This window comes from Xenopus tropicalis, chromosome 4, assembly GCF_000004195.4.
Source record: "Xenopus tropicalis strain Nigerian chromosome 4, UCB_Xtro_10.0, whole genome shotgun sequence".
Classification (NCBI taxonomy): Eukaryota; Metazoa; Chordata; class Amphibia; order Anura; family Pipidae; genus Xenopus; species Xenopus tropicalis.
In genome coordinates this window covers 120,967,665-120,986,637 of record NC_030680.2, presented here as the reverse complement: position 1 = coordinate 120,986,637, position 18,973 = coordinate 120,967,665, and the positions used below count along the sequence as shown (strand labels likewise).

Genomic DNA, 18,973 nt, shown 5'->3' with positions numbered 1-18,973 from the left:
ATATCTGTGCCAATATCTCCAATGACAGTATATTCAGTAGTCAAGAATTTAGTGAAATAAAAATGCCCATATTGTGCCCACTGGCCATGACACCACTGAAATAGAACCTAAATACACACTTTACCCTGCAAGGAAATACATGTGTAGATTTATTCAGTCCAGGTTTGTCACCATTGGTGACAGAGACCCGATCAAAACTACAACTTTCCGTTCCCCTTACAACCAAAGGACACTAAGATCAACACCAACTGCAATAAAAGATAGGTGACCCAACCACCAGGTTAAATGAACCACCACTGTGACTTCTAAAGGGACGTCTGGGCCAAAACGAAAAAAATGAATTTTCCTTTCATAAAGCCACAATATTTAGCAACCATTGGGCTTCCATGAACAGAGCAGATATGCACAGTGACAGGCTTTCACAGTTAAAGAAACAGAAACACCAAAAAATTAAAGTTGTGTAACGCTGGAAGAAGGAGAAAAAAACACAGGTTACACAGCAGATAACAGATAGGCTTTGTTGAATACAATCACGTTTTACAGAGCTTATCTGTTACACGCTATGTAACGTGCCTTTTGGCCCTATTTCGGTTGAAATAGCTACCCCCATGGCTACATAGCACCTCTGTTTATATAAACAACATTAGGGTTTCTGTAGCAAACACACAACTTTTACCAGTGCAGGGCAAACCTACATTATACTTGAATACATTTTCATTTGATACTATTTGTGATGTTACTGTTCCTTTCAAAACATGATTAAGTTATATTTGTGATTGAGATTTGAGAATCTGGGTATTTCCTCTGGTAGCAACCTCAGTTCCCTGTCTCTCCAAATAAATTCTTGTCACTAGGGAAATTTTCACTTGGGGAATTCCAAATAATAATATTTTCTTCCCTAGATAAATACACCTGCTAATGTTTTAATTACAGGCTGATGACCATAAATCAGACCATATCCTGTTTATAAAGACTGGAATTATATGCCCCTTTATTTACACACGAACAAAACGCAAAGAAAAACAGAAGTGTGGAACTACCAGCAGGCCACTGTTAGCCATAGGCTGTTCATCCCTACCCTAACAGCTCTGTCCTTTCCTTCCTGAGGGTTCCTGTTATTTCCACCTGATACAAAGGGATTAAAATGGATGAGAGTACAGTGTAGTTGTTCCCTTTATTGCTTTTGAAGCCCTAGATAAAGGAATAAAATAGAAGTGAAATCCCGTTGCTCCATGCCCTATAATCCAGGTTTGTTTTAACTCCAGATATCCGGTCTTTGGCATATGCTTCTCCTTCTCCATTCTTAGTGTGTTGTTTTCCTTTAATGCTCTGTGTATACAACTGAGATCAACAGTAGAAGATTTACTTTTATAATAACATATGTTCTTTTGTGTCTGTGTTGCTAATTTATGACAACCTACAGAAGAATTGGAGCTAAGTGCTAATCCTTATGGCCATCTGCTTCTGTCCTTGTACAGCAAATACAAACAGTTCTGGATTTCCATGGTATTTAATGTGTTACATCACAGCAATGCAGAAGCATGGGAGGTTTGTGCTTTTTTCGGGCGAGACACAAGCACATCGCCTTGCTGGTCCAGATCTGCACTACATGCATGCCAACGTACCACAGTAAAGAGGGAACCATAGAAAAGTACCCTGGGTGGGAGCTCTGTGCTGAAATCACAGCCTTGCCATACGGATGTTTCCCAAGCCTCCCTCTTTAGAGGTGTCTGTTGGCACCCACTGTTCACCATGCTGTAGTCTAGACAACTGCCAACACACTTGGAGTAGGTTTAAGAAACAAACAAGGATAAATGAATACAGTATTGGCTTACATGGAGATGGGGAACGTAACAGAAAGAGAAAGCTGCTTTTTAACATGCATTATGGATTGTACCATCACAACTCTGACAGGGATGCCTTCATTTTCCTGTCATTTTCCATTCATGAAAGAACACGGTGTAAAGCTGACAAATCTATCAGACTTCTGTACCTGATAGAGCTGTAGATATGATCATGAAATAATGCATTTGATTTGAAACCTCTGTACCTTTTGTACTCTCCACTATTGCCAGGAGGCTGCTGTGTGTTAAAGGGACACTAAACTTAGTCAGGGTGTTTCTACGCCACACAATTAAATGATCTCTCTTTTCCTGTTTTCTGGTCATGTTTATCTACTCTGGGATGTCCCCATTACCCCCATATGTAATAAGTTTGCCCAGTCACTATAACCCATAGCAACCAATAAGATGTTTGCCTTTAAACAGGGGACCAGTAAATTCTACCTTCTGATTGGTTGCTATTGGTTACTGCTCTTGATTAAACTTAATGCCTTTTAATACATAACCCCCTAAGACTGTAGTGAATTGTTGCTATTGGTTTATGAGACCAGCAAGGGAAGAATATTCCTCAAGGTCATGAAAGAATCAATACCATCTTTACATAGGCTAAGACAAGCCCTTCAACCTGGATATAATAGAATAACCCTCTTTTCAATAGTTTCAATAGACAGATACATACAAAAATGGTTTATTGTCCCTTTAAGACAGAGAAGTGAATGGTGCAATAGAGATCTCTATCCTCCACAATGAGAAAAAGAATACTTGCTTTATTCTAGATCTCCAGAATATTTACATATTTATTCTGTAAACATTATAACATGTTCTTTAAATCTTAAATATACTGAAGCCTTAGTCCCTGGCCTTCTGTGCAGAGCTATCTCAGGTCATACCTGCTTGCTGTCTCTTTGTATGTGGTTTACACGCCGGATGTTATGCACATATTGTATTACTTTCAGTTTTGGCATTCACAGCAAGTTTGAAATTTGTATATATATATATATATATATATATATATATATATATATATATACACATATAGGAGCAGCTGGCACTCACAAAACCTACACTTAGGGGCACATTTACTAACCCACGAACGGGTCGAAATGAGTCCGAAAAAAAAGAGGCAAGCTTGAGTGCAGATTATATATATATATATATATATATATATATATATATATATATATAGTGTACAAAACACAAAGTGCATTCTCCCTTCAAATCTCCCTTCAAACCCTCGGTGTGATTCAAGACATTGGCACTAATGGGATCAAAGAAACAGAGCAGAATACCCCCTATCTGAAGCACTCGTAATGTAGTACAATTTATGATATGGATTTCCAAGCTCAGGTGACACTGCAAAAACTGGATTACATTTGGAGAACCGGCCTATAGTTCATTGTAAAAAACAAAAGCATATAAAATAACTTGTTATTCTAGCATTGTGTTGGTATAATGATCTCAATGAACAGGAACTTGTAAATGCATATTCACACATAAGCTTGCTGCATAAGCATTAATCTTACTAGGGATGTCAGACTACTGACCCTCTAGCTGTTGGAGAACTACAAATCCTAAACTGTCTCAACCAGGAAAACTAGCATGGTGGGAGTTGTAGCTCTGCAAAAGTTGGGAGTGCAGGTTGTTGCCTATCCCTGATCTATCCAAGGCCAACAATATGTTTTCTGGTTCATCTTGCAGTCCAAGGGGTAAAAGGCAAGCTGAGTGAACATGCAATGGTGCTTGAACAATACAAGTGATATCACTAACAAGCTGCTATGCTGAAATACCTCTGTTTAGTGGGTATGTAAACCCACCTTCAGTCTCCTGAGTAACCAGTGCCCACAGCCACAACCTGACAGGCAGCAACCAGTAAGGACCAAGACCCTACTAGAGAACACAGAATGACCCAGTGTAACGCTTATCCCCTTCATCTCTGGTTAGTGGCAATTTCCTTTTCCAGTGGATCAATGAGGGAACATATGAAAAACATTTTTGAGAATACTCAACAGGTGTTGATATTTAACCGTAACCAGTATTATTACCCTGTGCAACCACCTCAGCTGCTGTAGGGGTTTTTGACCAAGTAGCTGAAGCGTTGGGTATTTTCCATGATATATTTTGGAGCATACATGTGCTCATGAGGATCTGCTGGTGGGTACTCTTGTTTCGTCCCATCAAACCAACCACCTGTTTTTATGAGCCAACGTATGTAATTGAGGTCTCTTTTGTCTTCATAGTCCCCCCATCTAGGGAAATCCCCATTTTGTGCCGAGATAAGTTTATAATAGATGCCCTCTGGTGGGAAGCACCAAGAGCAATGCCACCCTGCAAAGTGCAGTGGACTTCCCACAGACCACTGCACCAAGATGTGACCAGTTTTGTTCTCATACTGTCGAAAGTTGGGCATTGTGTAGTACTCCCGCCGTCGCAAACGGATGCCATCCATTCCATATACATAACGTAACATTCCCACAGTACAGGCAGAAATTACATCCAAGGTCCCTGGCTGCTTCCAGAAGAAGCCATATAGTGACTTGCGCATGTGGAAGGCAACAGGCTCGGTCCAGCCATCATACAGTTTAAGGAACAGTAACCCCTCCCTGCTAGGGATTTCATCTGCATCATCTATAATAAATAAGTCATCGTCTCTCAGGTTGCGAAGACGCCCTACCCCATTACGGGTTAGAAATGTTCTAAGGTAGTCATCTGCTATCCATCCATCTTGTTTACCACCCTCTGGAAAATGGTTCAAATAGACATATACCACTTTGGATTTGATGTAATCAAAAGTGCCATTAAGAAGCATCTGACGGAATAAAAGTGGCCTTGCCTCTCCGTAAGCTGTAAAGTTTGACTCACACACTAGGAAAACATCGACAACCCCATTTAGTTCATGGAAACGTGCCTCAAGCAGATCAAATTCATGATTTATGTTGATAGCATTAATAACACGCCTTGGTTTTGAACGAGGTGTCAAGCGGTCCTTGGTGGGAAGGTTAGAGTGTTGAACAACTGTAGGCACACCACAACTAGGCCCATACCAGCCTGGCAGACACACGCACTCCACCCACTTTCTGCGCTGTTGTGTCTGCTGTTGCCGAGGCGCACCGGGTGCTTGCCTACGGTGGGAACTACGTTCTGGTTTCTCAGAAGGTGTGCGATCTAGGGATTTCGTTCCTTGCTTATAGCATACACCACCTGACTTGGTATGAACAAAATATTCTGTGGTATCTTCCTGAAGGACAAAATCAACAAGATGCATATCCTCTGCTCTCAAGTGCTCACCCTGGATTGAAGATGGCGGTCTGGGTGGGTTGTTGTTAAGCTGAGGTGGATGGTAGTATTCCGGAGTGCGCAGGACCTGGGTACCAACTTCAGCCCTGTCCACGAATTGGGGAATCAAAGGTCGGGACTCCCACAAAAACCCAGAGATAAAATTAGGGCTTAAAGAGACCAACTCACGGGACAGCGAGACATAGGAGAGGGCCTTTAGAAAGTGAAGTACAGAGATCACACACAGGCCAGCCATGCAAAGCAGCAGGAACATCTTGTGCCACCTCATCTTCATCCTGTCCATGAAACACAGAGAAGAAAGACATTAATATTTCAATGTACAAGCAGAAATGATAAAATACATGCAAGGGTGGCACAGTTAGCTCTTCAAGTGTTAAAGTCTACACAAACATGTCACCCTTGTTGTCTTTCTTTTGGGTTATGCGCAAGAGAAAAACCTTACTTTAGGGATGTCTATTCATCCAGCTTTCATTCACTAAAACAAGTTGCCTCAAGCTAAATTGATGGATCAAATGCCAGCATACTTAGGCTCAAGGCATCTGGGAAATGCTGCACATTTTACCAGAGAAATGCTGTGTGATTGTCAGAGGTTGCTGACCTCTTTAACAAAAACAATAATAGCAAGGCTTACATTTTCTTGTTATTCTGTGTTTTAATTGCCTATGTTCCTTCCAGTCTCTCTCTTATTGATCTTCCATTCTAATTTTCAACTGCAGTTTGGTTGCTTGGGTAATTAGGCTCTAGAACCCAGATTCCAGTCTAAATTATAACCCTGACGGCGGCAGTTTACCAATAAAGTATGTTTTATGTATTTGATTACATCAAATAATGTCTGATTATTAGCCCTATCCTGTTTGATTGAAGTTTCCACATTTCTTTTGTGTCACGTGACAGTTTTGTGCTCTTTGAAGGAACTGTTAGTTTAACTAGAAAAACAACATTTTGGGTTTTTTTGGGACAACATCAGAGACGTGCTACCCACGGAGAACCAAAAAACAATACACTGCCTGCGCTGTGTATGTCATCAAAGCGCCTGAACATTAAGCAGACCCTAGAATCACATATTTTGTACATGACACATTCAAAATGGGTAAGGTCTTTCGACTACAAAACTGCAAATCTTTTCCAAATTTGTTTTTTTACTATATTTAGCAAAAATAAATAAATCTTGCATTTTATCTTCCACATGTTCTTAGAAAGACAAAACATCGAAGAGCCCCACTTGCATTCATATCTATAACAGTCTGATACTAATACAATACCAGAAATAGAAAAAAATTAAAGAAAAAACCCAGAAATTTTTGCATGAGCATAAAACATGATAATGCTCAGGTTATATGTAAGATAACCCAAGAATACCATATATTGGTATTTGATATGCTGTTGCACCATCCTTGTGAAAGGCCCTAATAAGGACCAAAACATTGGGCTTTTTTTGTGCAATGTGCTCACAATAAAGACATTAATATGGTGTGCCGGTCTTATAATAATTTTTGTTGGCTGTGCACCCCACTACATGTGAATTTTTGAATCAGAGTACAGACACTTGTACGTATTTGTATGTATTTTTCTTTTTACACAGATATACCTGATTCCACAGATTGAATGCAAGCCATGATAGTCTGTTTGTGGTGCATGGACAATTTCCCCTTCCCCAACAGAGTGATCCAACCTCTTCCATTGTGTAGTCCCATCACTTCACAATGAAACAAGGTGAGGAAGGGGTTGTATTACACTAAGGGATGATGGGTAATAGGTTTGTCAGAGTAACATAGTTTCCTTTCAGTCTGTGGATTCAGGTATGTCTGTGTAAATAAATGATTATATATATTATATTTATATATATATATCTCTGACAGATCAGACACTGTCTATGTATATTTTATATACAAGCCCAAGTGAATGAGATCATATAAATAAAGGGGTTTATTGCAGGCAGGGGCTCACCCTGAGGGTCAGTTAGGGTGAGATTTGGGGAGTATGCTCTTTTTGCTCTGAGTACAACTGCCAGCCCAGCACGTAGATCAATTATGATAAGATCTGGGGAGAAAACACATCTTCTGTCCTAAATATGATTGAAACTATAGCCAAATGATGGATAAACCAATGTTTTCGTATTTCCAACCTTATTATGAGCAAAGGGTATGTCCTTAACCAAATGGTGGTCCTCCAAGGGGGAGTTTAAACTGAAAATGTATAACTAGCACTGTTATAGGGTATTTCATAATAACTAGGGATGCACCGAATTCAGGAATTGGTTTGGGATTTGGCCTTTTTCAGCAGGATTCAGCCAAATCCATGTGCCTAGCAGAACCAAATCAGAATCCTTAAAATCACATTAGTTTTTGTCACATAAAAGTTGAATACTTTTCGCCACGTGCAAAGCGCTGTTCCCTTTATCCCTCCCATGGCCTTATTTGCATATTCAAATTAGCATTCAGCCGAATCTTTCATGAGGAATTCAGGGCTCAGCCGAATCTTAAAATAGTGGATTCAGTGCATCCCTAATAATAACAAAAAGCACTCTGAGGCAAAACTACTTGTTTCCCTGAATTCCTGCAGTCTAAACGGTGCTGTTAAATAAAATTGCTCGTTTTGAAAGCCACAGATATATAAACAATAAAAAGTTTCCATAACATATGATGTCGCTTGTGCAGATTTGTTTTACGACTTTGAGGGAAGGTTTTTATTTAGCATTCCATCTTTCTTGCTGTGTCCTTGGCAAAGGCACGCAAGTAGAATCTATGGCACGTAAAGGAAAATGGATCCTCATACCTTCTTGAAAAACATTCCGTTTAATATCTTGTTCTACTAGGGTGACACAGGTTCTTTCAGCTCTCCTCCCTGTCACATCAAGCAAGCAATGAACTAATATTCTGCTGTGTTAGATAAAAGACACAATCCAACTGAGCTACAGGACTAGGGAATGATGAAGAGATGTCTATGGCATTGCAGTGAATTGAGTCAAAAAAGCGCTCCTTGCACTTCTATATGGTCAGCGCTGATCAGGCCTTCCTGCCTTCCATTCCCAATCAGGCACTGCTGGGTCTATAGACGCAGCTATACTACAATAGCCCTGGAGTTACCACCACGTCCTGACCAGTAGCTCCAGGGTTCCCTCTGAGTCCTGCGTCAGTCACCGCAGCACATTTGCACCTAAAGAACGGGGCACGCGTCACTTAAATGGCAAGCAATGATACCAGGCAAACTTAGAAAATATTAGATGCAATAGCCCCCCATTTGCAATAAAGTGTGTGAGTGGTTGTGGGAATTTTTCTGAATTGGACTCAATTGCAGTAGGCACAACTGCTATGTAAAGGAAAACACCCATTTGCGTCCGTAATGATGATGGAATTTTGTAAAAAAAAAACTGGGTGCACTCTGAAAAAAAAACCACAGCGATTGCCCTCAAAATTGCACTTTGCTCACAGCACTTGCAGAATAAATGAGCATAAATGAGCTTTAGAGTGTGTAGAACCGCACATACATACACAATGTGTAACATGCAATGGCCCAGATTCAATCCCATGAGATAAACTTATTCTGTAACTGAATTCCTAATTGTCCAAAAGACTCCTATCGGGTTTTCATGAGATAAACCATGAGATAATTTTTTCTCATTGCACTGATTCTGGGCCAATACAGGTATGGGACCTTTTATCCAGAATGCTTTGGACCTAAGAAATTCTGGATAAGGGATTTTTCTGTGATTTCGATCTCCATACTTTAAGGGCCAGATTTATCAAAGTCCGAATTTCGGATCATTCTAAGTACGAGTGCAAAAAATTTGGATTAAATACGAAAATTTCTGATGTGCATTAATTGCGCGAAAAATCGTATCGTTGTTGCACGGAAATATTGTGGTACGACCTGAAAGTTACAAAATTTCCGAACGATCGTAAACAGTGCAAAAAACTTTCTGACTTTGATCCTTCAGTGCATGATTTCTAAAAGTTAGAAAAAATACAAACTTTCCCCATTCTGACCAATTCACACTTTGATGAATGTGCCCCAATGTCTACTAAAAATCATTTAAACACTACCAAGGTACTGTTTTATTATTATAGAGAAAGGGGAAATCATTTGCATTATTTGCTTAGAATGGACTCTAGACTCTCTCCAGATAAGAGATCCCATGTCTGTATCTGAAAAAGAGGAAAACTTGTGCTATTATTGTCTGCAGTGTTACTTAGGTTCCTGCCCATTTTTAAGTCAGCAAAAGTAATGGACCTTTTTTACATGAGCCCAAAAGAATGAGCTGTTGTCAGTTTTCAAAGTCACAAATCTATTGGAGTTTTCAGATATTCGTGCCTTTTTTCTCACAAATGTAGAGGACAAATTGAACTCCTCAGAAGCAAGGGGCTGTCTATTTCCTGACTGAACTCCACACAGAACCGGATAATTAGCTGGCACCATTTTTTTTGTTTTGGCTGAGCACCTTCCAAGGCTAACTGGCCATACTGATCACTTCCGGTGATGCACACAGGTTATATTAAAAAAGCTAAGCACTCTGCAACTGCTGCAATCGTCATACAGGTATGGGATCCATTATCTGGAAACCAGTTATCTCTTTAATAATAAAACAGTACCATGTACGTGTTCCCAACTAAGATATAATTAATCCTTATTGGATGCAAAACAATCTTATTGGGTTTAATTAATGTTTTATTGATTTTTTTGTAGATTTAAGGTATGGAGATCCAAATTACGGAAAGACCCCTTATCCGGAATATCCTTGGTCTCGAGCATTCTGGATAACAGGTCCTATAATTGTACTTATTAATAAATGCAATGTATTGTGGGATACACTTTATATGGATAATAGAAAAGTGAGCACAATATAACCCACACCCCCTACATATTGGAGTGGTACACTCTCAGCTTTCATCAAGTTTTTGGTGCCCTCAAGATTCATTTTGGGCAGTACAAAGTACATTAATTAGTAAGCTAACACATAATACTGGGGGAGGCTGAAAGGATCTCTTGACTTACAAACTAGCATGTCATGGCAAGGACACATCATTCACACAAGCCTGGGGAGCTCATACTGGGGAAGGAAACCAGTGGAATTGCTGTTTGCCCAATTGCTTGTAACACTGCCCATTAAAGATACAGGCTCGAGGAAACTGTACCGTGCTTCATTTTAGGCTTACATAAATGTCAAGATTTGTCTTTAAGGATGAGAATTATAAAAATGCATTGTGCAGGGCTGTATCATTAAAGGGGAGGGCTGGCGTGCTGCTTACATTAGGATATTTGCAGGTAACAAGAACCCTGGAACTGATCTACAGTAAACAGAAGCATATTGTACAGGTGACTAACTTTCAAGGCCTCAGCCTTAAGGGCACTCCTTCCAATCCTCCCCTTTAAAAATGGAGCCTAAGCTAATTGCCTCGTGCTGCCTATAGAGACTTCAGCACACTCCTGTTTAAAGGAAGACATCAACAGACAATGGGGAAAGAGATAATTAACACAACCCTTACCTTGCCGACTGCTTCTGGGAGTGCAATACCCAATGGAACAGGCGCCAATATAACTAATTTACAAGAGACTCGGCCCCATGGACTTTAAGGTACTTTGCAAACTCTTGTTAAACTCCTACTAGGGACAGGGCAGAAGGTATTTTCACATATGCCTAGTCACCATAGTGCAAACATGTAACAATTACACACAAACTCTGCCAGCTTGCCTTAGCACACAAACAATAAGTAGGCAACCCTGTAACAGCGTAAATAAAAAAATGCAGAAGCACTGGGATGGCGACACATCCAATTACACACAGTGGGGGAACCTACCAGATGAGAAGCTTATTGTGGCCCATACATTGTGGCATTTCTCTCTCCCCCATGCATACACCATAAAGAGAGGCAGCATCCCACAGTAACACAAAGCCATGCGGAATCAGCTAGTCAATGAATCAGATTAATTAGACAATCCAATCTACACCAGGGCTAAAAACAGGAAACCAAGGGAAGATATCTGCAGCCTATAGCATTCTGTTGCTTAACTACAACTCCCGGCATCTTCCATCATCTACAGAATGGTTCAGGGTTGTAAAGCCAGAGTCTATATAACTTGGCGTTGGGGTGTTCAGTAAACTGAAACTGAAGTAAGTAACATTATTTGTTATGTGGTGGGTCATTATTGAGGATATAATGTTGGTGACAATCAGCCACCTCCTGTGGGAGAAAACATCCACAGGAGTTATAACAAACCAACAGTTAGTACCTTATACTAAACAACTTAAGAATATTGATGACAAAATTCTTATTGGTTGCTATTTGTTACTTCCGAGGAGTATGAGATACATACTAATTATATGCAGTTTTAGTGTAGTGTGCCAGGCCCTGTGAAATCTTCTTCCGTAAGGGAGAACAGTTGCATTGTGAAGGTAATGAAAATTGTGTAATTTACACAATATAAAGTTACGTAACTTTGGGAAAGACTGCCTAGAAAACTACGTAACTTGCCTACAAACCAATTGTAACTTGCGTAACAAGCAGAATACAATGCAGAGAAGCTTTGCAGGGACAAACTCCAATGCATGAAAAAACTTAGCCCCTACTGCCCCAATGAGCTGACTGGACTTATTAGCAAATTAATGATTTATTTTAACAATTTGAACTGCTTATTATACAGTAACATCAGCTGTTTATATTGGGATCTATTTACTGAATTATTTTAGCGTCTCCTACATGAACTTTCCAGCAGGGGAATGACTGGTTATTTGGCCCCACAGCAACATTACTGGGCCCCTACGCTTACGCAATTTATGTAACTTATACAAACACATTACTTTCAAAGAAACTTATGAACCTTATGTATAAACTCCAACTGTCCCTTCAATTAAAATACTGACTTATTAACAACTTAATTGTTTTTGCTATTTTATGAACTACTACTGACTAGTTATTCGGCCCCACAGCAATATCATTGGGCTCCTAAACTTATGCAGTTTACATAACTTGTGCAAAAACTACATTTTTAAAGAAACTTACATAGCATACATCAGCTGTTTATGTTGTACACACAAGGGGTGTGGACAAAATTTTGGTACTGCGCACTTGTGTTCATTTGGGGCACCAAATAAATAACTTCCGAATGGGAACCTGGGGCTTTCTGCATAAACAAATCTTTCCATAATTTAGATCTCCATGATTTAAATCTACTAAAAATAATTTCAATATTAAATAAACCCAATAGGATTATTTTGCCTCCAATAATAATTAATAATATCTTAGTTGGGATCAAGTACATGTGCTTTTTTTTTATTACAGAAAAAAAGTAAATTTTAAAATTTGAATTATTTAATTAATTACTTTATGGGAGACTGCCTTCCCATACCTGTATAGATACACTATAGATTGGTTTCTTTTCATTGGAACATAGCAATACTTACACCTCTGTAGTTGGTCTTTTTTCAAAACTACCAGCAAAATTATCTAGAGGTCTGACAGAGAGGGCAGACCTATGTAGAGAATCAAGAGTGTAAATAAAGATGTGCATCAGACAGTAGCTATGGCACCCCAGAGGCAAGCGGAATGTCCCCAACATGGAAGACCAGCCCTATTTCCATCTGTGCTATTCATATGCCAGTGTATTGTATCTGCTGTGAATACATGACTGAAATATGTATGACTTGCTCATTTGACATTTTGTGTTTAACACTTTTTTTAGTCTACTTTCTGTGTGTGTATGCGCCGGTGTCTGAGAATAGACTTTTATTCCCAGCTGTAGGAAGGGAGTGTCTGCGTTTCCTATAGCTCTGTTATTATCTAGCTGAACTGTTTGTATAATGACGGTCATTCTGTTGTTTGCATAGAGTCCTCATGTTCCCATGTAAAGAACTAATAGCACTGTATTCTCTTATCTGCCCTGCAATGTGCACCCCACATCCCCATATGCTACACTCCATTGCTACAAAGACGCTTCATTATATAAATGGTGTGCAACTGCCACACTGAAGTACATTACCTTTAAATGCAAGACTTTTTTAATTTTTGGTGTAACTGGCCTCTTTATCTGCCATATAATGGGATAATGCAGCTACAATAAGACAGCAGAAGAGATGTGCTTGGACAAGCATAATAAAGTAGCAACAGGACCACTGCTCTGTACTAGACCCAATTTCAACAGAATTTAACTTAGAGGTTAGTGTCTGTTACTGAACCTTTATACTGTGGGTGGCATTTATAGATCTCTAGCGCTGTGTTTGCTCAAACTGGGTTGAACTGTTGATGCTGATATTCCCCCACACACATCTGTTCCATCTCCCTGAGTCTAATTCTAGCAGCATGAAAGACACATGCAACTTCATTTTCTTTCATTCAAGTCACATCTACAATTTCCTCTCAGCACAGCTGGATCTGGTTGTTGATTTGCTGGTGATTTTGGTAGATTTCAAGAAAGTTCTTTTTTTTTCATTTGTGACTCTTGCTCCTTAATCTGAAAGCAGAACCTGTGCATGACTAAGAACTGAGCCATCCTTTACTTTAATGGGGTGGTTCACAAGTTAATTTGTAGTATGTTATAGAGTAGCCAGTTCTAAGCAACTTTTCAACGGGTTTCCATTATTTATTTGTATCAGTTTTCTATTATGCTTACTTTTCAATACTATTCAAATACAGGTATAGGACCCGTTATCCAGAATGCTCTGGACCAAGGGTATTCTGGATAAGGGGTCTTTCCGTAATTTGGATCTCCATACCTTAAGTCTACCAAAGAATCAATAAAACTGCAATTAAACCCAATAGGCTTGTTTTGCATCCAATAAGGATTATTTGTATCTTAGTTGGGATCAATTACAAGATACTGTTTTATTACTACAGAGAAAAGGGAAATCAGTTTTAAAATTCTGAATTATTTGATTAAAATGGAGTCTATGGGAGACGGGCATTCCATAATTCGGAGCTTTCTGGATAACGGGTTTCCGGATAAGGGATCCCATACCTGTACCAGTCATATACCAGTTCAAACCTCTGGCTGCTAAGGTCATTTTTAGCCTTGGTAACCAGATAAAATACCAAACTGGAACATTTGGTATCCTCATACTACAGGTATAGGACCCCTTATCCAGAATGCTAGGGACGAAGGGTATTGTGGATAAGGGGTATTTCCGTAATTTGAATCTCCATACCTTAAAGCTGGCCATACACGTGGCGATCTGACTATGAATCGGCAGGTAAGGAGGTAGAAACAATAGGATTTCTACCTCTTTCTGCCGATTCAGCGCTGAAGGGAGATTTTGGTCAGGCGCCTTCTATGGCGGCCGATCAAAATTTTCAAACTGGTCCGATTGGCGAGTCGGCCGATATCAGCAGCTTCCTGCGATATCAGTCGACTCGCCGACATACCATACACGCACCAAATATCGTACTGTTTTATTATTACAGAGAAAAAGGAAACCAGTTTTAAAATTCTAAATTATTTGATTAAAATGGAGTCTATGGGAGACGGCTTTCCGTAATTCTGAGCTTTCTGGATAATGGGTTTCCGGATAAGGGATCCCATACCTGTATATGTTAACTCAAATGTGTTACCAGTGAAATGACGAGTGGGGGGGAGCATGTTGCAATACGCAAAGGAAGCAATGCGTTAAGGTTCATGATGGTTCACACATCGCCAAGCCAGTAGAGCAGGTTCAGAAAGCCAAATTATGGGTATTCAGAAAGATACATGCTCGGCACACATCTCTTTTGCAGTTCTGGCCCCACTGAGTATCAGTTTTGAAGTGAATACTACTTTTTTGCCATGGAAATTATAAGAACATCTTAGGTTTTAATTTTTAGGGGTTTTCTTGTCATGAGGTGAGGGAAGCCCAATAGTGCTCTCTACAATTGTATTCACCCACCCTCTTCTGCAGAACATGGGAGGCAGAATGGCCTAAATCGGCAGGTGCTGCTTGAACCCAGAAAGTCTGAGGTCTTGCTCCTAGTGCAGACATTATTGTGTTTTATTCAGTTCTGGAAGCAAGAAAAATAAATCTGACTAGTTGCAATTTTAGGCAATTCCCGTGCCCCTCCATAAAGACAAACAGATGCTACTGTATGGCACAAAAGTTACAATACAGAGTTAGTCTAACAGCTGACACGGCTGCATAGTTCAGTGTTTTCATGCCAAAAACCGCCCTGTGTGTGCGCTGATGGGCCAGTGTAGAATACATTGTGTGTGTATATGTCACTGGCCTAAAGGACATGCCTTGTCTTGGGCATTTACCATACTATATATACTAGGAACACAACTGGCTTGCCACTCCTCACCTGTAATCTAGAGAATTAATGAGTCATTTTCAGTGATCTGTAAAATAACCAGCAGTAAAATGAGATCTAAAGAATTTTTGGGGTGAGGTAGAAGAATGGCAGTCATTACAGCAGTCAGTAGAAAAGGATGTGTGTAAATAGAAGGCTATTATTTGCAACCCAAGAGAAAAACAGGATGTTTGATGTATGAGATCCACCTCACTGGCAGACATGTTACATAACGTCCTACTGGGCCAAGGCCTGGCATCAATCATGTCATTTCTTACAGACAGGCCTGCCAAGGTGGCCAAATGCAATCCTAAAAGCACATTCCTAATAACAGCACAACTCCATGTGAGAACTGCACAAACCAAAGGTAAAAACCAATGACTCCTAGGACCCCACTCCAGTTGCTGAGAGGGACTATTTGTATGGCTCATGCAGTAATTCATACAGAAACTGTAAATATATATACAGTATATTTACCTCTCCTTAAGGTGAGTCTATACAATAATCTATACAGAAACTGTAAATATATATACAGTATATTTACCTCTCCTTAAGGTTAGTCTATACAGTAATCCATACAGAAACTGTAAATATATATACAGTATATTTACCTCTCCTTAAGGTTAGTCTATACAGTAATCCATACAGAAACTGTAAATATATATACAGTATATTTACCTCTCCTTAAGGTGAGTCTATACAATAATCCATACAGAAACTGTAAATATATATACAGTATATTTACCTTCCTTAAGGCGAGTCTATGCCTTCAAAATTAATACTTAACCAACAGTCAAAATCATATAAGAATCTGGAATGTACATATCAGTAAATGTTGCCCTTTTACATCTTTTCCCTTGATCCACCATTTTGTGATGGGAATTCAGCTCTAACTGTAACAGGAAGTAAGACAGAACTTTGTCCATTCATTGGCTGATGTGACCTAATGTATGTGTGCCCTTGGCTTGTGTGCACTGTGAATTGCATGATCCCTGGGGATGACCCTTAGTCCTTAATATGGTAATTATCTATTTAGGATTACTCAATGGCACATTGCATTTTTATGAAAATGGTTTATTTAGGTAAAGCAGTTTTACATTTAAAGGGGTGGCTCACCTTTAAGTAAACTTTTTGTATATTATAAAATGGCAAATTCTAAGCAGCTTTTCAATTGGTCTCCATTATTTATTTTTTATAGTTTTTAAATTATTTGCCCTCTTCTACTAACTCTTTGCAGCTTTCAAATGGCAGCCAAAAAAACTATTGCTCTGTGAGATTACAGTTTAATTGTTATCGTTACTTTTTATAACTTTATAATTTTCTATTCATATACCAGCCTCTTATTCAAAAAAAACTCCCAGCTTGGTAAAGTAATTTGGACCCTAACAACCAGATAGCTGCTGAAACAAACTGAAGAGCTGCTGAACAATAAGTGAAATAATAACACAAATAATAAAAAATGAAGACCAATTGCAAATTGTCTCAGAATATCACTCTCTACATCATACTAACCGTTAACTCAAAGGTGAACAACCCCTTTAAGCTGTTTGATGCAATATATTTTTATAGACTCCTACATTATTCAGGTGTATAGTTTTTCTTTTAGGCAATATACACAAACACTTTAGGTACACAGCTATCATTGCTACAAACCACTGTTTATTTTATAGTAAGTACAGAAAGTATTTTTTCAGTGTTGCTGTATTTATTTCTTTTCCATAAAGGGTTGCCTTTTTCAGAACGTATGTGAACTATGGTTTTCATAATTATACATACCCGAAGAGTTTCATTGTACAATCACTATCTCTCCCAGAAGCGTCCGTCCAGTTCCGTCACACTTCTCCTCCTCATAAAGTCAACATCTTATTATTCCAAACTCCCAGATCCCCGTTTGCTGCTGATTCTCGGTTTTCAATGATATTTTGGGAGGTGAGTCTAGTTAACTGTGGGCACCGAAAGCTTTGCTTTACTTGGGAGTACTAAAGAATGGCAGGGCTATCTGATGGTAAGGTGTAAAGGTCTAGCACAGTCGGGTTGGGCAAGAGGGGTGTGCACTGCAATAAGCACACATCATATCCATAAACATGGCATTGCCAAGGACAGAGACAAGGGTTGCTTTTCTGAGTAAATACATTAGCTCTACTCAAATCGTAACCTTAGGAAGGTTGTATTTGTTCAGAAGTTCCTGCGGTCAGTCAGCCAATACATATACATTCATCTGCGCAACCAGAATTACAAGGTGACTGCTCAAAAATATTTCAGATTACACGGTGGCTCACTATCTCACCAGAGTTTATTGGCATCAGGGAGAGGGCAGACCAACCACTGACCTGAATGGGCACATGTACAGGCTACAGCCACATATGGTGGATTCTGTTATAACAATTGCTGGAGGCTTGAATGTTATGCATCCCTGATTTACAACATTTTCATCCTCCTCATCTTTAGCCCCATATCGTGCAATCTTCAGTGTGTGTATGGTGGTAAAAAAAAAAAAAAAGCCTTGTCGTCTCGCCGATTGGACAGGATGGAAACATGTTAGCAGGTTCCTTTGAAGGTGCCCAAACATCTGCAAAATGTTAATGCTGAATCATCAGATGGAGGTAAAATTGTTTTTTTTTTCTACCTGCATATCTGACAATTCAGAATAACAGGACAGCTGTCTCCGATAGACTCCATTTTAAACAAATAATTAAAAATATTTTAAAAAAATGTATTCCATTTCAATTTGTAATAGAAAAATTTGTAATAGAAAAATAGTAGCTTGTACTTGATCCCAACTAAGAATCCTTTTTGGACGCAAAACAATCCTACTGTGTATTTAGTTTTTATTTAGCAATGTGGATAACCGGTACCATACCTGTAAGGGCAAGGGCCCACGCGGATTGTCAGCCTGCGGATAAGCGCAGGAAATATTGGTAGTTGCAGTACAGCAACATCTGGGGTGCCAAGGTTAAGAAACGGCTGCACAGTATTTTGGTGAAATAATGGAAGGACAGGCCATGCTGCACCTTACAGGCATTTCCATGCCCTCTCCATAGCTCCTATAAGCAATATGCTAGGTAGGAAGGGTCACATGCCATAGGTAAGAAAGCTGGAACACCTGTCTGAGCCACTTACAGGGGAATAGGTGAGGCTTTTATAATCCTTGTGCTGCTGACTACAGCTTTTAACATGCCTTGAGTAGGGATTCTGGAAATGCAACTTCAGTCTGAAGAGCTGTAAGTTCTGTATTTTACATCCACAGTTATGTTGTCATACAAGAAATGTCAATCACAAAACAAGCTCCCACAATTTTGCGGAGGGTTGTGTTAAAGCAGAAAGAAAGGTACATGCACCCTGCAACCATTGATTACCCTTCTTCATGTCTCCATCGCCATAATGATTTTTTTTAAAAGTCAGTACTGTACTCAAATCCCAGTAGGCAGAAGATATTGCAACAGTGTCACTAATGCCCGCACCATGTTAACTCATTCAGACATCATTTCTCTCTTCCTTATTGGTGTCTGTGTATGTGCCATTTTTCTGCACCTGCGAAACCGTGCTGTCACCACTGAAAGAAGACCAGAAGGGGAACAGGGTGTGTGTGCC

The 18,973-nt window shown here is 39.5% G+C and overlaps 1 protein-coding gene across 5 annotated transcripts in view; it reads right to left on the bottom strand.

The window, feature by feature from the left end:
• Positions 1–2,513: 2,513 nt before the first annotated feature.
• The window catches only part of mgat3 (mannosyl (beta-1,4-)-glycoprotein beta-1,4-N-acetylglucosaminyltransferase), a 41,657-nt gene continuing 25,197 nt past the window's right edge, over positions 2,514–18,973 (bottom strand). For 2 of the 5 annotated variants that reach the window (XM_012962512.3, XM_031901078.1), the window contains exon 2: positions 2,514–5,410. In XM_012962512.3, coding sequence (XP_012817966.1) covers positions 3,898–5,409 — 1,512 coding nt within the window. In that variant the 5' untranslated portion in view covers position 5,410 and the 3' untranslated portion in view covers positions 2,514–3,897. Of the gene's footprint in view, positions 5,411–10,618; positions 10,707–10,930; positions 11,180–17,158; positions 17,721–18,973 lie in introns of those variants that run through there. The other 3 variants (XM_004913756.4, XM_004913755.4, XM_031901077.1) reach the window with 3 other exon arrangements.